The sequence below is a fragment of the Colias eurytheme genome, chromosome 13 (assembly GCF_061535395.1).
Source record: "Colias eurytheme isolate Ceu_HAF_F1 chromosome 13, ilColEury1 Martin Lab GWU primary, whole genome shotgun sequence".
NCBI classification, from domain to species: Eukaryota; Metazoa; Arthropoda; class Insecta; order Lepidoptera; family Pieridae; genus Colias; species Colias eurytheme.
The window spans coordinates 1,525,911-1,540,032 of NC_142992.1; the positions used below are offsets into that span (position 1 = coordinate 1,525,911).

Consider the following 14,122-nt stretch of genomic DNA (forward strand, 5'->3'; position numbering starts at 1 on the left):
TTGAAGATTCGTTTCTTTATTGAACTGACTAATAATTGCTTATTGCTCCGAGGCACAGAAAGTATGTTGTTGTATGACAATGACATTTGAGTTTTGACACAGATAATAACTGACAAATGTCATATAATCAAGACAGATTAAAATAAATCTTAATCGTTATTTAAAAGACACAACCTTCATGGATACAATTATTTGAAAAAATTATAGATAGGTGCGTTCTTAACTGAAAAATATATTATTAATGTGCATTTGTATTTATAATTTAATTTGTAACTTAATTGTAATTGTTATTTTGATAGAATATTTTTTGCGTTTTAGTACCGGTTCATAACATTAATGTATTATTTATACAACTACAACACTAGGGTGCAATCACTCACGCTAGAGTCAACATGGCGTCGCAAGATGAAGTTGACGTATGTGAAAGTTGGGAGGATATGGACGAAATTGGTGTAAGTATAACTGTGAAAGCATATCTGGCACGATGTTTACTAAGCCATTAATAAGTGGCAACAGTATCATGCCATAACTTCTTTGTTTCAGTTAGACCAAAAGATCCAGCTAATGTCAAGTGTCCCATCAACGACAACATTGAAAAGTTGCAAGGTTACTAACGTAATAGTGGAGGATAACGCGTGTATAGGCTCCCAGTGCATGATGCCAGAGCCAGCTATCCGTATATTGAAGCGGCCGTCTTCTATGTCGAGCGGCCAGAACGGAGAGAACCGTGCTCGTCCTGTAAAAACTTTAGAACAAAGACAAAAAGAGTACGAAGAGGCCCGTTTGCGAATACTTGGGGAGGCTCGGAGCCCAGAAGACGTCATTGACGATAAGTATGTAGCACTAATTATAGCGTTTTATCAAAAAATGTTACTAGAAGATGTGCTATGAACGTTTTCCAACATTAGACCACATTTAATGTTTACCTCGTTATTTATTTGTCCATTTCATAATCTATAACAAACATCGAAAAGTCAATAGATTGGTAATGTATAGATTAGACCTATATTTACTTACTAAAGTGTCTTTCTATGTAATAAAAAACTTGGTGCTATTTTTAGCTCAGTGACAGGTGACAACTACATGTGAATACTAGTGTTCTGCATTTTTCGGAGTATAAATTTATTCTTGTTATATTTTCTCAACTCTGTAAAATAAAAAATTAAAAAAGTAACATTTAGTTTGTGGTAAATAAAATCTGCAAATGTAAATTGTATTCAATATCATTCAAATCAATTCATTCAATTCTTTTCAGTCTGGGCCGTTTACAAGACAAGCTACAAGCTAACAATATAAACGACCCAAAGTCGACAAAGAATTGTCAGAACGACAATGCTAAAGGGAGGGAGAAAAAGGTTCTGGCTCGTTTGCCTCCTGGAGCCACGGCATCTGGTATATTCCCCTCCCCTCCCCCCCCAGGTGTGCTGGTCATAAGAACCCCCCGGGGGCCCGATGGCACAAAGGGTTTTGTGCGGAGGTAGCATTACCTGATAATATTATTTAAAATGTATCATTATTTCGACTGGTAATGCATTGTGCCTGATTTTACAATTTCTGTAAGTATCTATGACTAGTTTTAAATAATTGTTGTTGTCAAGAAGCTTGGCCTTGCAACTATGCAGTAATTATTTAAAATTGCATGTATTTTGTATACCTAGTTGGTATTGACCTTAGCGTCAAAAGCTGTTAGTGAAAGGTGTAGATTGACATTCCACTGTCAGTACAAAGATGCAAATATCTGCCAAATATTTTTGTATAAAACTATCTTGGAATGTATATTTTCTCAAACACTAGGAATCTTATCTTCTCACTATCAAATACCTAAATGTTGTGGAGGTGACAAAGGATATTCTGTTCTTTGTGATAATATAAAAATTTTCAATGTATTGTCACTATCAAAAATGCATCTTTACTTTCTAAGTATGACCTTTCACACCCATTTTGATGATAATTTAATTTAACCATAACATGAAGGTATTTATTAAAAAACTAGCGGTCCGCCCCGGCTTCGCCCGTGGTATATGTTTACGTTTTCTCTACATAAGAACCATCCTCGTACTTCAAGGAATATAATAAAAAAAGAATTATCGAAATCGGTTCAGCCGTTCTCGAGTTATGCGCTTACCAACACATTTTGCGATTCATTTTTATATATAAGAAGATTGGCAGTAAAAATGTTCAGCATTTTTCATCAAGCAATTATTTACAGAAATTGTAAAATTATGTAACCAAGCACTTTCTGGGGAACAATTATTATATTGTACAATGCAATAATTGATAAACTCCCATAGATTTTAATGTTATAGTTTCTTCGACTATAAGAATTGACACTGTGCCTCATGTTATTTATATTCTATCATTTAAATGTTTTAATCGTCTTAACACGCTCATACAAATCATAATAACATTTTGTATGCATTTTTTATATTAGAATAAGGTTTTAGCTAAATCTTATCACTTATTTTTAAATGCAACTATTGTAATTATTTAATTTAATGAAATGCAGAGCAGTATTAGGATGTAGGGCCCCAAAATTGGGGCTCTTAAATCAATTTACTTTGTATTATGTGCAACTACTACATACTTTGTGAAATTTAAATAGTTACTATAGTTGTTATAATAGTTATGTAATGTTTCTTGCATTATGTCGTTGAATTTGAATGACGATAATAAGAACTGCTTTAAAAACTTTAATTGGAAAACCAATGAAAGCATTGAAAACATGTTAGAGACCAAGTAAAAAGACCAAAAATATTTGTTTTGCTCATGTTCGGGAATCGAACCCAAGGTCTTAGTTGTGAAAGTACTAATTTAAATACATATAATAATTGTTTGATAAACTTTAAATTTTTGTCTATATTCTAATTGAAATTTACTTCCTATTTTATAATTGTTAAATGTGAAATTCTAATATCTATTTGTACAGGCCAAAGGGTTTTGATGCTGTAATGAACTATTAATATTATTACAATTGTTTTGATTTTGTCTCTCTTAGTAAATTAATCGAAGAAAGATAACTTTTAAACATAGGCGTAGTAAGAAATAATGATCTGCTATTTACAACATAAGTGATACAAAATCAAAATGATGTAGAGACACATTACGAATATAATATAGCATCAATATTGTGACATCTAGTCATTGTATCCTGTACAATTATTGGGAGCCGGGTATTTTAAATTACTTAAAAATGTCGTGCATATTAAAGGGGCGTATTGTTATTATTTAACTTGATGCTTGCAATATACCCTGCCTTTATGTGTGAAAATTTGACATTAATACTTAAATTTGGAGTGTTTTAGATTAAGATGTATCAAGTTAAAAATAATAAGAATACAACTTTATACTTACTTGAACCTTATATAGTGTCTACTACCGACATTATTTAAACAAAAACACAAAGAAAACTGGTCAATGTGTTGTTGTTTTTTCCAATAAGGATTCTAGTCCGGGATACATCGCCCATTTTTGCAAGTGATTACTATCAAGCTAATTTTTTGTGAGTAGCTTTATTTTGATGAGATGCCCAATAATTTCATGTACGAAATCTCGATTGTGGTAGCTTACAGAGGTAACAAGGATAAAAATTTTTGATTTGTCGTCAAATATTTATTACGCAATTTGTAGGACAATATGTCTGTTGAATTATATAAGTATTAAATAAGTGATAATAAAAAAATCAGCTGGTTAGTAATCATTTATGATGACTTCGTTATCGGTACACATTGGAAAGGGGGACTCTTTGATCAAACCATAGATTTTGTAGGACAAATATTTTTTCGAATAATTTAGATAATTATCTTGAGATTGAACAAAAAAAAAAAAAAAGTAAGTAATTAATATTTGAGAACCATCAAATCAAAATATTTTATCCTTGTTTCCTCTGGTAGCTACCACAATCGAGAGTTTCGTACATGAAATTATTGGGCATCTCATCAAAATAAAGCTACTCACGAAAAATTAGCTTGATAGTAATCACTTGCAAAAATGGGCGATGGATCCCGGACTATTCCTCGCATACCAAATATTATTCTCAACCAAAATTTTACAAAACGATCAAAATGTAAATTTACGCAATTGGTATACGTAGATTCATAATAATTCTTAATAACTTAGAAAATTTAGTTTAAAGGTAAACAAAGGATTGTGATATAGTAATCTAATTACAAGCCTTGCGTTACATTAATTTCTTCTAATGTGTTCTAAGTTTTATAATATTCGCGGTGATTCTTATGTAACTGGATACGACTTGGATGCCGATTGATTTAATTTTTTCACCTTATGCCTCTGATTTTTTAGAGAATTGGGCTAAAACGTATACTAGTTATTTATGTGTGCTAGATATAAATTACCTATGTTATGAATAGAAATAATAATGATGGAAATTTTACTATGTATGAGATTAGGGCACTAAATAAGTATAAGTGACATTAGAATCACCGCTGTATTTCAATTGAGCGGGTTCGTACTCGAGGTAGGTATATCACACATCAACTATACAGAACTCAACGCACAATAATATATTTAGAAATAGATATTTTAATGCGTGTTCAGAATTTTGTATAATGAAATAATTTTACTTGAAACAGATAAGGACAATGTTTTAGAATAAAGTAAAATAAATTTGTGAACGCATTTACTTTCAATTTTATATACCTTAATGTGTGAATGTGTGTATATAATAAATTTGTGTACGAAATTTTATATTTCTACTGGAGGATATAATAATAAGTGTAAAATAATGTAATACATAAATTATTATGAGTGTAATGCCTTAATTTTAAACTTTTTAAATGACATTTTCATTTCATCGCATCATATTGTAATAGTACTAAAATTTGTAAATAGTAGTTTATTTACATCATTTTATGATAATCGACGAGTTTTAGTGCCAACTAATATATTTATTGCTTAATGCATTGTGAAATATTTTAACAAATCGGTGCTCGCTAAATCACAATGCCATTCATGGACCGTAATAATTTATGTGCTTAGGAATGTTTACAAGTATCGAATGGTTAAGGGACCCTTGAAAATATAGGGACTATACAGTAGTTACTAGTTAGTTACACTGTTTTAAATTTTACAAATCTTTAATTATTTACTCTATGTCAGATTGCGCAGTTAAATTCATATTGGGGTTTATTCGAATGTAAAAATTACTACAGTAATTCTTACTGTTAATTTCAAAACCTAATAGCTTTTTTTTTAAATTAACTAACTAATTTTATTAGTGTATATGAACAATACCGTGGGAAGTATAAACATTTATTTGTTTCATACACAACAATACATCTAGTAGTTAGTACCAAGCATAAACGAGATGAAAATAATTGTGACGACAAAAAGGTCAATATAATAATCACGGAGAATGCGATAAGCATCAAGTCTTACTATTATATTTACTAACCTAAATGTGGTCACAATAATAAACTTCTATTAGCTTTAACTTTATGGAAACGATGCAAGAAATTGCATTCAGCCAAATTCAGACTTGAATGTTTTTAGTACATCTATTGCTCATTATAAGTTTATATTCAATAATATGTATGGTGAATTGAAAAACATGGGCCCCGATTGAAGCCCAATTATGGGGCCCCTATTTTTTAAATCCATCTCTGTAAATACATTGAGAATAATTATGTTATATTATTGTAAACGCGGCTGTCCAAATTCGATATTACCTGTTAAGCTCACTACTAATCATTATTTTAAGCGATTTAGTATATAAATTTATATTTTAATTGAAAATATAAAAATTGTTAAAATACTGTGTTTTATTATCCTACGACAAAAATATTCTGAACTATTTTTCATATTGGTGATCATAATTTTCATAATATTTATTATGTAAAAGCTATAGTTAGATTACTACCTGTTTCATTTCATAACCGATACGTAACGGATGCGATTTACTAAAAAATTGAAGATAAGATCTTCAAAAAACATATTTGATAAACAAACTGATACCATCTAACGTGAATGTGGATTTCTTTATATTGCTACATTAGGTTTATGTTATGATATTCATATATTCTCTAATAGTGCCTCACGGTTTCACCTATGTCCCACATTAATAATTAGAGGAAAAAAGTAGGTACCCACTTTCTACGTAAATTAGGGACAAGGAAGCTACTTTAGGCCCAGCCTTTCAATTGCTTCTACACTCTAATATAATATATAGTACTAGAGGTCCGCCCCGGCTTCGCCCGTGGTACATATTATTTCGCAATAAAAGGTAGCCTATGTCCTTTCTCGGCTATCAAAATATCTTCATGCCAAATTTCATGCGAATTGGTTCAGTAGTTTAGGCGTGATTGAGTAACAGACAGACAGACAGAGTTACTTTCGCATTTATAATATTAGTATGGATTGCGTAATGTTATAAAATAAATTATAATATAATTGCAATAACAAACACAAATAATTTGGAAAATCCAAAAGTGCACGCCTCATAATTTTTTTTTAATAAATATTTATTAATTATTATTTTTGTTTATTTAATAACAATTAAACCACATCGAATCAGACCCTGAAAAATGAAAGGGTTCTATTCCTGAGCATACTCAAGCGTAAGAGAAAAAAAAAGACTCGATTAGTAAAGTATTTCGGTCGCTATCGTGTTAACAAGAAAAAGGATCCGCACATACAGACACACGGACGTCCAAGACAGAACTTTTTTAAACTGTTTTTTAACTAGTTTAAATAACAAAAATGACATCAAAAATATCATGAACGTTAAAAATAGTGTTTTTTCTTAATATGTGTGTGTATGTATTATCTTACAAGTGCAATGTATGATACATAAAGACATTTTAAGTTTGAAAAATCAGATGTTTTGCGCGAAGTGACAGTAGTACCCACCTCAACGCTTCGCTTATGAGGCGTGCAAAAAATTGAACCAGTATTTCACCGTTCACGTTTTCATCGGACAAACTTAAGCTTTATAATATTAGTAGATGTAGATTATTAATTATGATGGCCAATGGAACTACTAGAGGAATTTATGTATAAATTGTACAACAAATATCTAGATAAATAAATATACAGTCATAGAGATTTACGGTAGATACCACTTAGAGCGACATGCGAATCGTCGTCATGGAGTACCTAAGGCGACGATTTTGGTACCTTTGAAGTTAGAACCTTGCCAAAGAAGTTTCACTTCTGACACGTGTGCTCAGCACACACGTCAAAAGTTATTGTTTAATTTAAACTTTAAAATTTGTATCAATGTTAATAAGATTAAGATATTCCATAAAAATCGACCGTAACTTTCGTCGCATGTAAGATATGTACCTACTGCGTAGATATTGAACATTGTTTATTAAATCTTACACATTCATTAGCTCAAGGGCGGATCCAGCTTTAGTGCCAGGGGGGGGTCACATAGACGTGGTCAATTTTCAAAAGCTATATTTTGGTAATTTAATTGATACGTAGATTTAAAAAAAATGGTCAAGTGCGAGTCGGATTGGCGAACCAAGAGTTCCGTACAAACATTTTTATATGTTTTAATATTAAATTTATGCTTTTTGCGATTTTTGCTTTATCTGTACTATAAGACGTAAGTTTCTATTAAATAAAGATTAAATATCAAGATTCTGTGTTCACGGGAAGTACCCTGTAAGTTTTGATTACTGGCAACACTTGCGAATGTTGATCTTAAGCATGAAATGTATGTTTTAGCAATTTTTCCTCCATCTGTGCTGACATTGCTTTTAACCAAATTTCAGAACTCTGTATTCACAGGAAGTAGTACAAAAACAATACCTATAGATTTTGATTCCCTTGCGATAATGTCGAAATTTGCGATAATTTACGGCATAAATGGCTGTATATTCTTTTGATTGCGTTGGCTTATAAGTTTGATTTTTTCACAGCTATAAGGAACCGTAGATTTGAGTATTCGGTATGAATTTCAGATTGATACCTCCACGCGTTCCTGAGAAAAACGGTCTTCACTGGCAGACAAACTTGAAAAATATATATTTTTTGCAACTATTCCTGTATCTGTACTATAAGATGTTGCTTTGTACCGAATTTCAAGATTCTGAGTTTACGGAAAGTACCCTGTAGGTTTTGAGTTTTGATTCCCTTACGAATGTCGAAATTTGCGAAATTTTTCGGCATTTACGGCTGTATCTTCTGATTCGTTGACATAGAAGTTTGATTTTATTATAGCGTAAAGTTATTTTAGACTTGAGTTTTTGGTATGAATATCAAGTTAATACATATCAGCTTTCATGAGTAACAGGGTTGTAAGTTAAAATTTTTTTTTAATATTTTTTTATATTATAATCTAAGGAAAAATTCATGCTTTTCGCAATTAGTAAACAAAGTCGTTGTCTCTGTGCCTATGTCCCTATGTATGATTAAATCTTTAAAACTACGCAACGAATTTCGATGCAGTTTTTTTAAAGATAGAGTGATTCAAGAGGAATAGTATATAATTTATAAGGTTTTAGAGAAAGCGGGCGAAGCCGCGGGCGGTAAGCTAGTCTGCGTTATAAGACGTTTGATTGTACTAAATTTCATGACTCTGTGTACTCGGGAACTACCCTGTAGGTTTTGATTTCTTAGGGAGGGTCGAAAAATTTCAGCAATTACAGCTGCATCTTTTGATTGCGTTGGCTAAAACGTTTGAATTTTTCACAGCATCAAGGGACCGTAGACCGTAGGATTTCGACATTAGCAAGGGAATCAATACCTGCAGGGAGCACCCTGTCCCGTAAACACAGTCTTGAAATTGAGTAAAAAGTATCGTGTTATAGCACAGATGTAGTAATAACTGCGAAAACCCTAATTATTTAATTAAATTAAATAAAAATATATTTTTAAATAATTTTAAACTTACAATCCCTTTACTCATGAACGTCTACATGTATTTAATTGATATTCACATCAGAACTCAGGTCTATAATAACTTAAATCTGTTATTTAATTCAAATTCTATGTCAACGCAATCTGAAGAAAAAGCAATTAGAGCCGCATATTCTGTAATTCGCAACTACTTGCAAGGGAATCATCAATCAAAACCTACAAGGTACTTCCCGTGAACACAGTCTTGAAATTTGGTTAAAAGCAACGACTTAAGCACTTACAAGCACAGATAAAGAAAAAAATCCTTTAAACAAAATTGTAAGATACAACATAATGAAAAAATATGTTTGCTCGGAGTCCTCGGTGCGCGAGTCCGACGCGCACTTGGCCGATTTTTTGTTGTAATTTGACTGTTTTATATACTGTTCATTTGAAAAAAAATTTTGCTATTTTATGTCTTATCCACGAACTGAGATATTTTGATATTTGAGGTTTTGTGTGAAAAGTGTAACAGCAAAAGTTGTAGAAAAAAAATTAATTAGTTACATACAACTTTACCATTACACTTTATTCCGCAGTTATGGTTTTTTTTAAATCGAAAAACCTGTTATTTGTCCTTAAATTACGACCACAGGTCGACCCTAATAAACTTTTTCTATAATTTTTGTTATATTCTCTTCCGTTACCGTTTGTAATTGATTTCATTGTTCTATATTACTTTTATGTCTCAAAATTCAATAAAAACATCATATTGAACAGTATTAATTTGTTAATTTAAAAAAGTTAATATTAAATTAGTGGTCCACTTAGGTCGGGGACCTAGCCCAGGGGGGGGTCATGACCCCGTGACCCCCCCCCTGGATCCGCGCTTGCATTAGCTATCAGAGACTACACAAGCTACATTTATAGCGATATAAAGGCATTAATTCAAAAATAATCGTCCAGTCGTACCAATATGCTAATGAACCAGTTCAAGTTTAGTTCAGTATATCTAAAACCTTTTCGAAGATAAGCCGTGTGTTTTTGTATTTTTATTTATCATGGCTGTTGACAATCTAAGCGAGAGAGATCGCGCAGTTTTGAGAAGTATTTTTGACCCTACAGCGACTATCGGGGACGTCGTGGATGATGGAGACAAGTTTGTCGAAGATGATGAAGGTATGATAATGGCCTCAAACCTGTATCACAAGCTTAGAGCCTTGAAATTAGTGCATTATATATCCGGTAGAAAACGAGTATGTTTGTTTACTTATTTTTATGTTTCAATTTCAAAATATATCTAACGCTATAAATTACGTAATTAATATGCTTTGAATGTAGTTGGATCGATAGTTTTTCTAAGTTATTATAAGAACTAATACTTAATTTGAATATTTTTTTATTTAGTATTAATAATTATTATTGTACTTAAGTAATGAAGTATAATTATTTTTATTAATTTATAGTAGAAATCTGAAAGCTATTAAATTGGAATTACATAAAAACTAATAAGTACATAAAAAAGTGTCGCGGTGTTTGTTACGAAATTCCCCTGGAACGGCTGGACTGATTATAATGAAATTTTGTGTGCATCGTGTAGGTCTGAGAATCGGCCTATTATTAAATAATTAATAATATATAAATGTAGTAAGTAGAAAGGCAGGTGCCATAGTTTCCATAGTCCCCAATGCCAGTCCATGTAGCATCCCATTCCATAGCCCGGTTTATTTTGCTTCCATTTCTCACAATAGTCCTACATCGGCCGCGGACTGCCCAGCCCCCCTAGTCAAGTGGCTTTCTGTTAGCGTAGCGTTCAATAGAATAGACTACGAATGTATGAGATTGACGTAACCTGTAGATGCGTTTATCTACAGCCTACGTCAATCTCATACATTCGTAGTCTATTCTATTGAACGCTACGCTAACAGAAAGCCACTTGACTAGGGGGGCAGGGCTGTATCTCTATAGTGCAGTCATGGGCAGGCTGCGGCTGGTGTCCCACAACACAGTAAAAGTCTCGAAAGGGCCTCTGCGTGTTGGATCCGTGTCCCCACGTAAGCCTTCCAAAGGTCCGGATACCGTCCTTCTGGTGGTACCCGAGTATTATGGAACTATAAATGTGAAATTGTGTTTGCTTGTTTGTCTTTCTTTCCGGTGGCAACGATTTTATAATTAAAATCTAAGAGGGACGTTGACTGCTATTTACCGCGGTAATACCGTTTAATAGCGTTTAGCTACTATTATGTATTCTGTGGTAATACATACACATACATACACATCTCTTTCTTATGGGCGTATTCAGAAAGAAAGCTTGAAACTTATAAGCGCTTATCGGCGCTTGTCATGTTCATATATTTTCCTGTCAGTGCTGGTAACCCGCGCAGGAAAATATATGAACATGACAAGCGCCGATAAGCGCTTATAAGTTTCAAGCTTTCTTTCTGAATACGCCCTAAGGGAAGATATTATTAGATATAATATGACGTGAATTATATTGAAAAAATCCTATAGGTGGCGCTATTATTGTAATTTTTCTTCACCACATGACTATAGAGTATGGCCGCCAAATATTGTACAATAACAGTCGTGAAATCGTAACACACCGTAACATACGTGACTGATAGTAACATACGTGATTTTGTTAAGCCTAGTGTACATTACAACTAATAATGCAGGAGATTTTTTTTACATTTCTGTTTTATATTGTTAATTAAATTATTTGATTAAATTACTTTAAAACTCAATAAAACAAATTTAAATATTAAAGAAAAAGTTTTATTTCTCAAATTTTGTATTTCTATAATACTTACAAATGCAATAATCATTCACAACTTATGATATTAATTACGAATACGAATTATTATAGTAAAAAAGTTACTAACTTCCGAAACATGATAGTTTTTGAAGTGGGTTCTCTTCATGTAAAAAAGTAAATTTTTAACTTTAGATTCTCTAGTGAGTACTACCCCTAAGAGCCGCTCACGGATGTTACGTAACACAATAGTAACACATGGTATCATTCGTGAATAAAAATATGGTTGGACATAACCTAAAAAGCCTTTATACGCCAAAGTATTGTAGTAATAAGACACCGCATAGTTTGATTTGTTACTAGAACACTAAAGCTACACACATAATTTAAATAATATAGTAAATTTGTATTCTTACCTTGCATAATTCTCACTCAAAATTATTAAAATGTTCTGGGACAAAAATGCCGACTACCTTTCGATCAACTTTTACAGTAACAAAATGGCGATTTTTTTTTCTAAATGTAGGCCAACATGTAAATCGGTGTTGCCCCTACTTAAAAATATTTTTGTGGCTTGGATATCTAGTTATTTAGGGTGTTATTTTATGGTAACCGTGCGTGAAGTATCATTCGTGAAAAAAAGTGAGACATAGTTTTAAGTGAGTTTTATATTAATTTCTTTTATGTTATTTTTATTATAACTTGTTAAAACTATCTACAAGTTTACAGAATAATTTAGAAATACCAAAATTTTACAGGTATCAATAGATTTTTGCATAATTTTGTGACTTCAAAGTGTGAGATGACTAAGTGGGACACATGATTTTAGTATGGAAAGGAAAATAAGCATTTCAAAAAAAAAAAATATTGAGCTTGTTAAAGGCACTCAAAATTAATTTAAATTATTAATATAATGATAAATATAACATAGTGAAGCTGAAACTATTTAAAAACTACCATAATTACTATATAAAAAAATCTGGTGCTATATAAAATGACAAGGACATTTTTTTTTTCTTGAATGTACAATTTTTGGCGGCCATACTCTATAGACAACACACATGCTAGGTGTTGGTAATTATAATAATTGATGTTTCCTTTTACAGAAAATTCTCCCGCTATCGAAGAATCAAAAGCACTTTGCCTGCAAGGTGTAAAGCTAGCTGAAACCGGTAAATTAGAGGAAGCTTTAGAGTTGATGAATAAAGGCATTGAGGCTGCCCCAGAGCGTGCACCCGGGTACAACGACAGAGCACAGTTACTGAGGCTTATGCAAAGAGATGACGGTAATTGTTTACGATAAAATTTAGTCCTATAATAAGACAGACAGTCAGATTTATTACAAATAAATTAATAAATTTTGCCTAGGTAGAGTTGTCTAAGCATAAAAAAAAATCAACGAATATTTTACTGTTTGAAAAAGTTGAGGTAGTTTTTAAAATCAGTTGAATAAATCAATTTAGCAGAGACAGAAATAAACAACAATAATTCAAATAAGCATTTTAATTTATTATACAATATTCTGTTCGTAATTTAACAATTTCAGACGCAATGTCAGACATAGACAAGGCTGTACAGTTGACAGCTGGCAAGCGCACACGTTCCCGCGCTCTAGCGTTGTGTCAGCGCGGCGTGTTGCTGCGAAAGCGCGGGAACGATGACGAAGCGCGAACTGTATTCGCTGAAGCGGCTAAATTAGGCAGCAGTTTTGCTAGGAAACAGGTATTGTTGTATTCTCTAGTATATGTTCAAAGATATAAATTTATCTATAAACTTTTAACTCTTGTACCTAACTACTAAAATACTACACTTTTGTCATGGAAATATTCGGATCAGTGGTTTAAGCGACACAGAATAATGTATAGATACTAGATAGTCTTTTCAACCTCTTTTAGTAGTTAAGTATATCATTATTTATATTTATCACAAGCTATATAGATTACGATTTGTTGCTGTCTTATGCAATAATTATTTTCACTTAATTTTCAGGTAGTGGAGCTAAATCCCTACGCAGCGCTTTGCAACCAGATGCTAAGCCAAGTTATGAAGGGAGAAAATATTAAATTGTAACACAATAAAACACAAGGATCTAATGGATTAGAAATTTAATTCATATTATTGAGTACAATTCACAGTTCATTCGAGAAGAATCCACACGTACCTCGAGCGAGCTCGAACACCCAACCGTTATTTAAATGACAATTTCACATGAAAATGACGAATGTAACTACAAATCGAATTCCACTACGCTATTAATATCAAATATTAGAATTTAGCAATAAAATATATTTCATAAACGCACGCGCAGAATTTTCTTTTCAAAAGTCATAAACAGCCAATAGGAAAGCTCGAATTGTTGACACTTTTGAATACAGTGTAACTATTGGTCGATATATTTTGTCAAATGTGAACTGCTTGTATACATAATATTGCTTTAAAAGAAAATTCCTTACGCTTACACTGCAGAAAAATGCTACCGACAGGAAGCGACAGAGTGAATAGTTTTAAAACTCATAATTATTTTTAAAATTTTATTACAATTTCTTGAAGATCTTATAAATTGCCAAA

General features: G+C 32.0%; 2 protein-coding genes across 2 annotated transcripts; both read left to right on the plus strand.

The window, feature by feature from the left end:
* The first annotated feature begins 376 nt into the window (after nucleotides 1-376).
* Nucleotides 377-1,981, plus strand: LOC149903215 (SUZ RNA-binding domain-containing). The gene is made up of 3 exons (XM_090108810.1): nucleotides 377-452; nucleotides 544-833; nucleotides 1,256-1,981. The coding sequence occupies exons 1-3, from the start codon at nucleotides 393-395 to the stop codon at nucleotides 1,479-1,481; spliced, it is 576 nt and encodes a 191-aa protein (XP_089964936.1). The 5' UTR covers nucleotides 377-392; the 3' UTR covers nucleotides 1,482-1,981.
* Nucleotides 1,982-9,774: 7,793 nt separating this feature from the next.
* On the plus strand, nucleotides 9,775-13,971 carry LOC149903216 (tetratricopeptide repeat protein 36). The gene is made up of 4 exons (XM_090109118.1): nucleotides 9,775-9,981; nucleotides 12,661-12,840; nucleotides 13,101-13,276; nucleotides 13,544-13,971. Exons 1-4 carry the CDS (start codon nucleotides 9,864-9,866, stop codon nucleotides 13,622-13,624), a joined length of 555 nt encoding a protein of 184 aa, XP_089965244.1. The 5' UTR covers nucleotides 9,775-9,863; the 3' UTR covers nucleotides 13,625-13,971.
* Nucleotides 13,972-14,122: the final 151 nt, after the last annotated feature.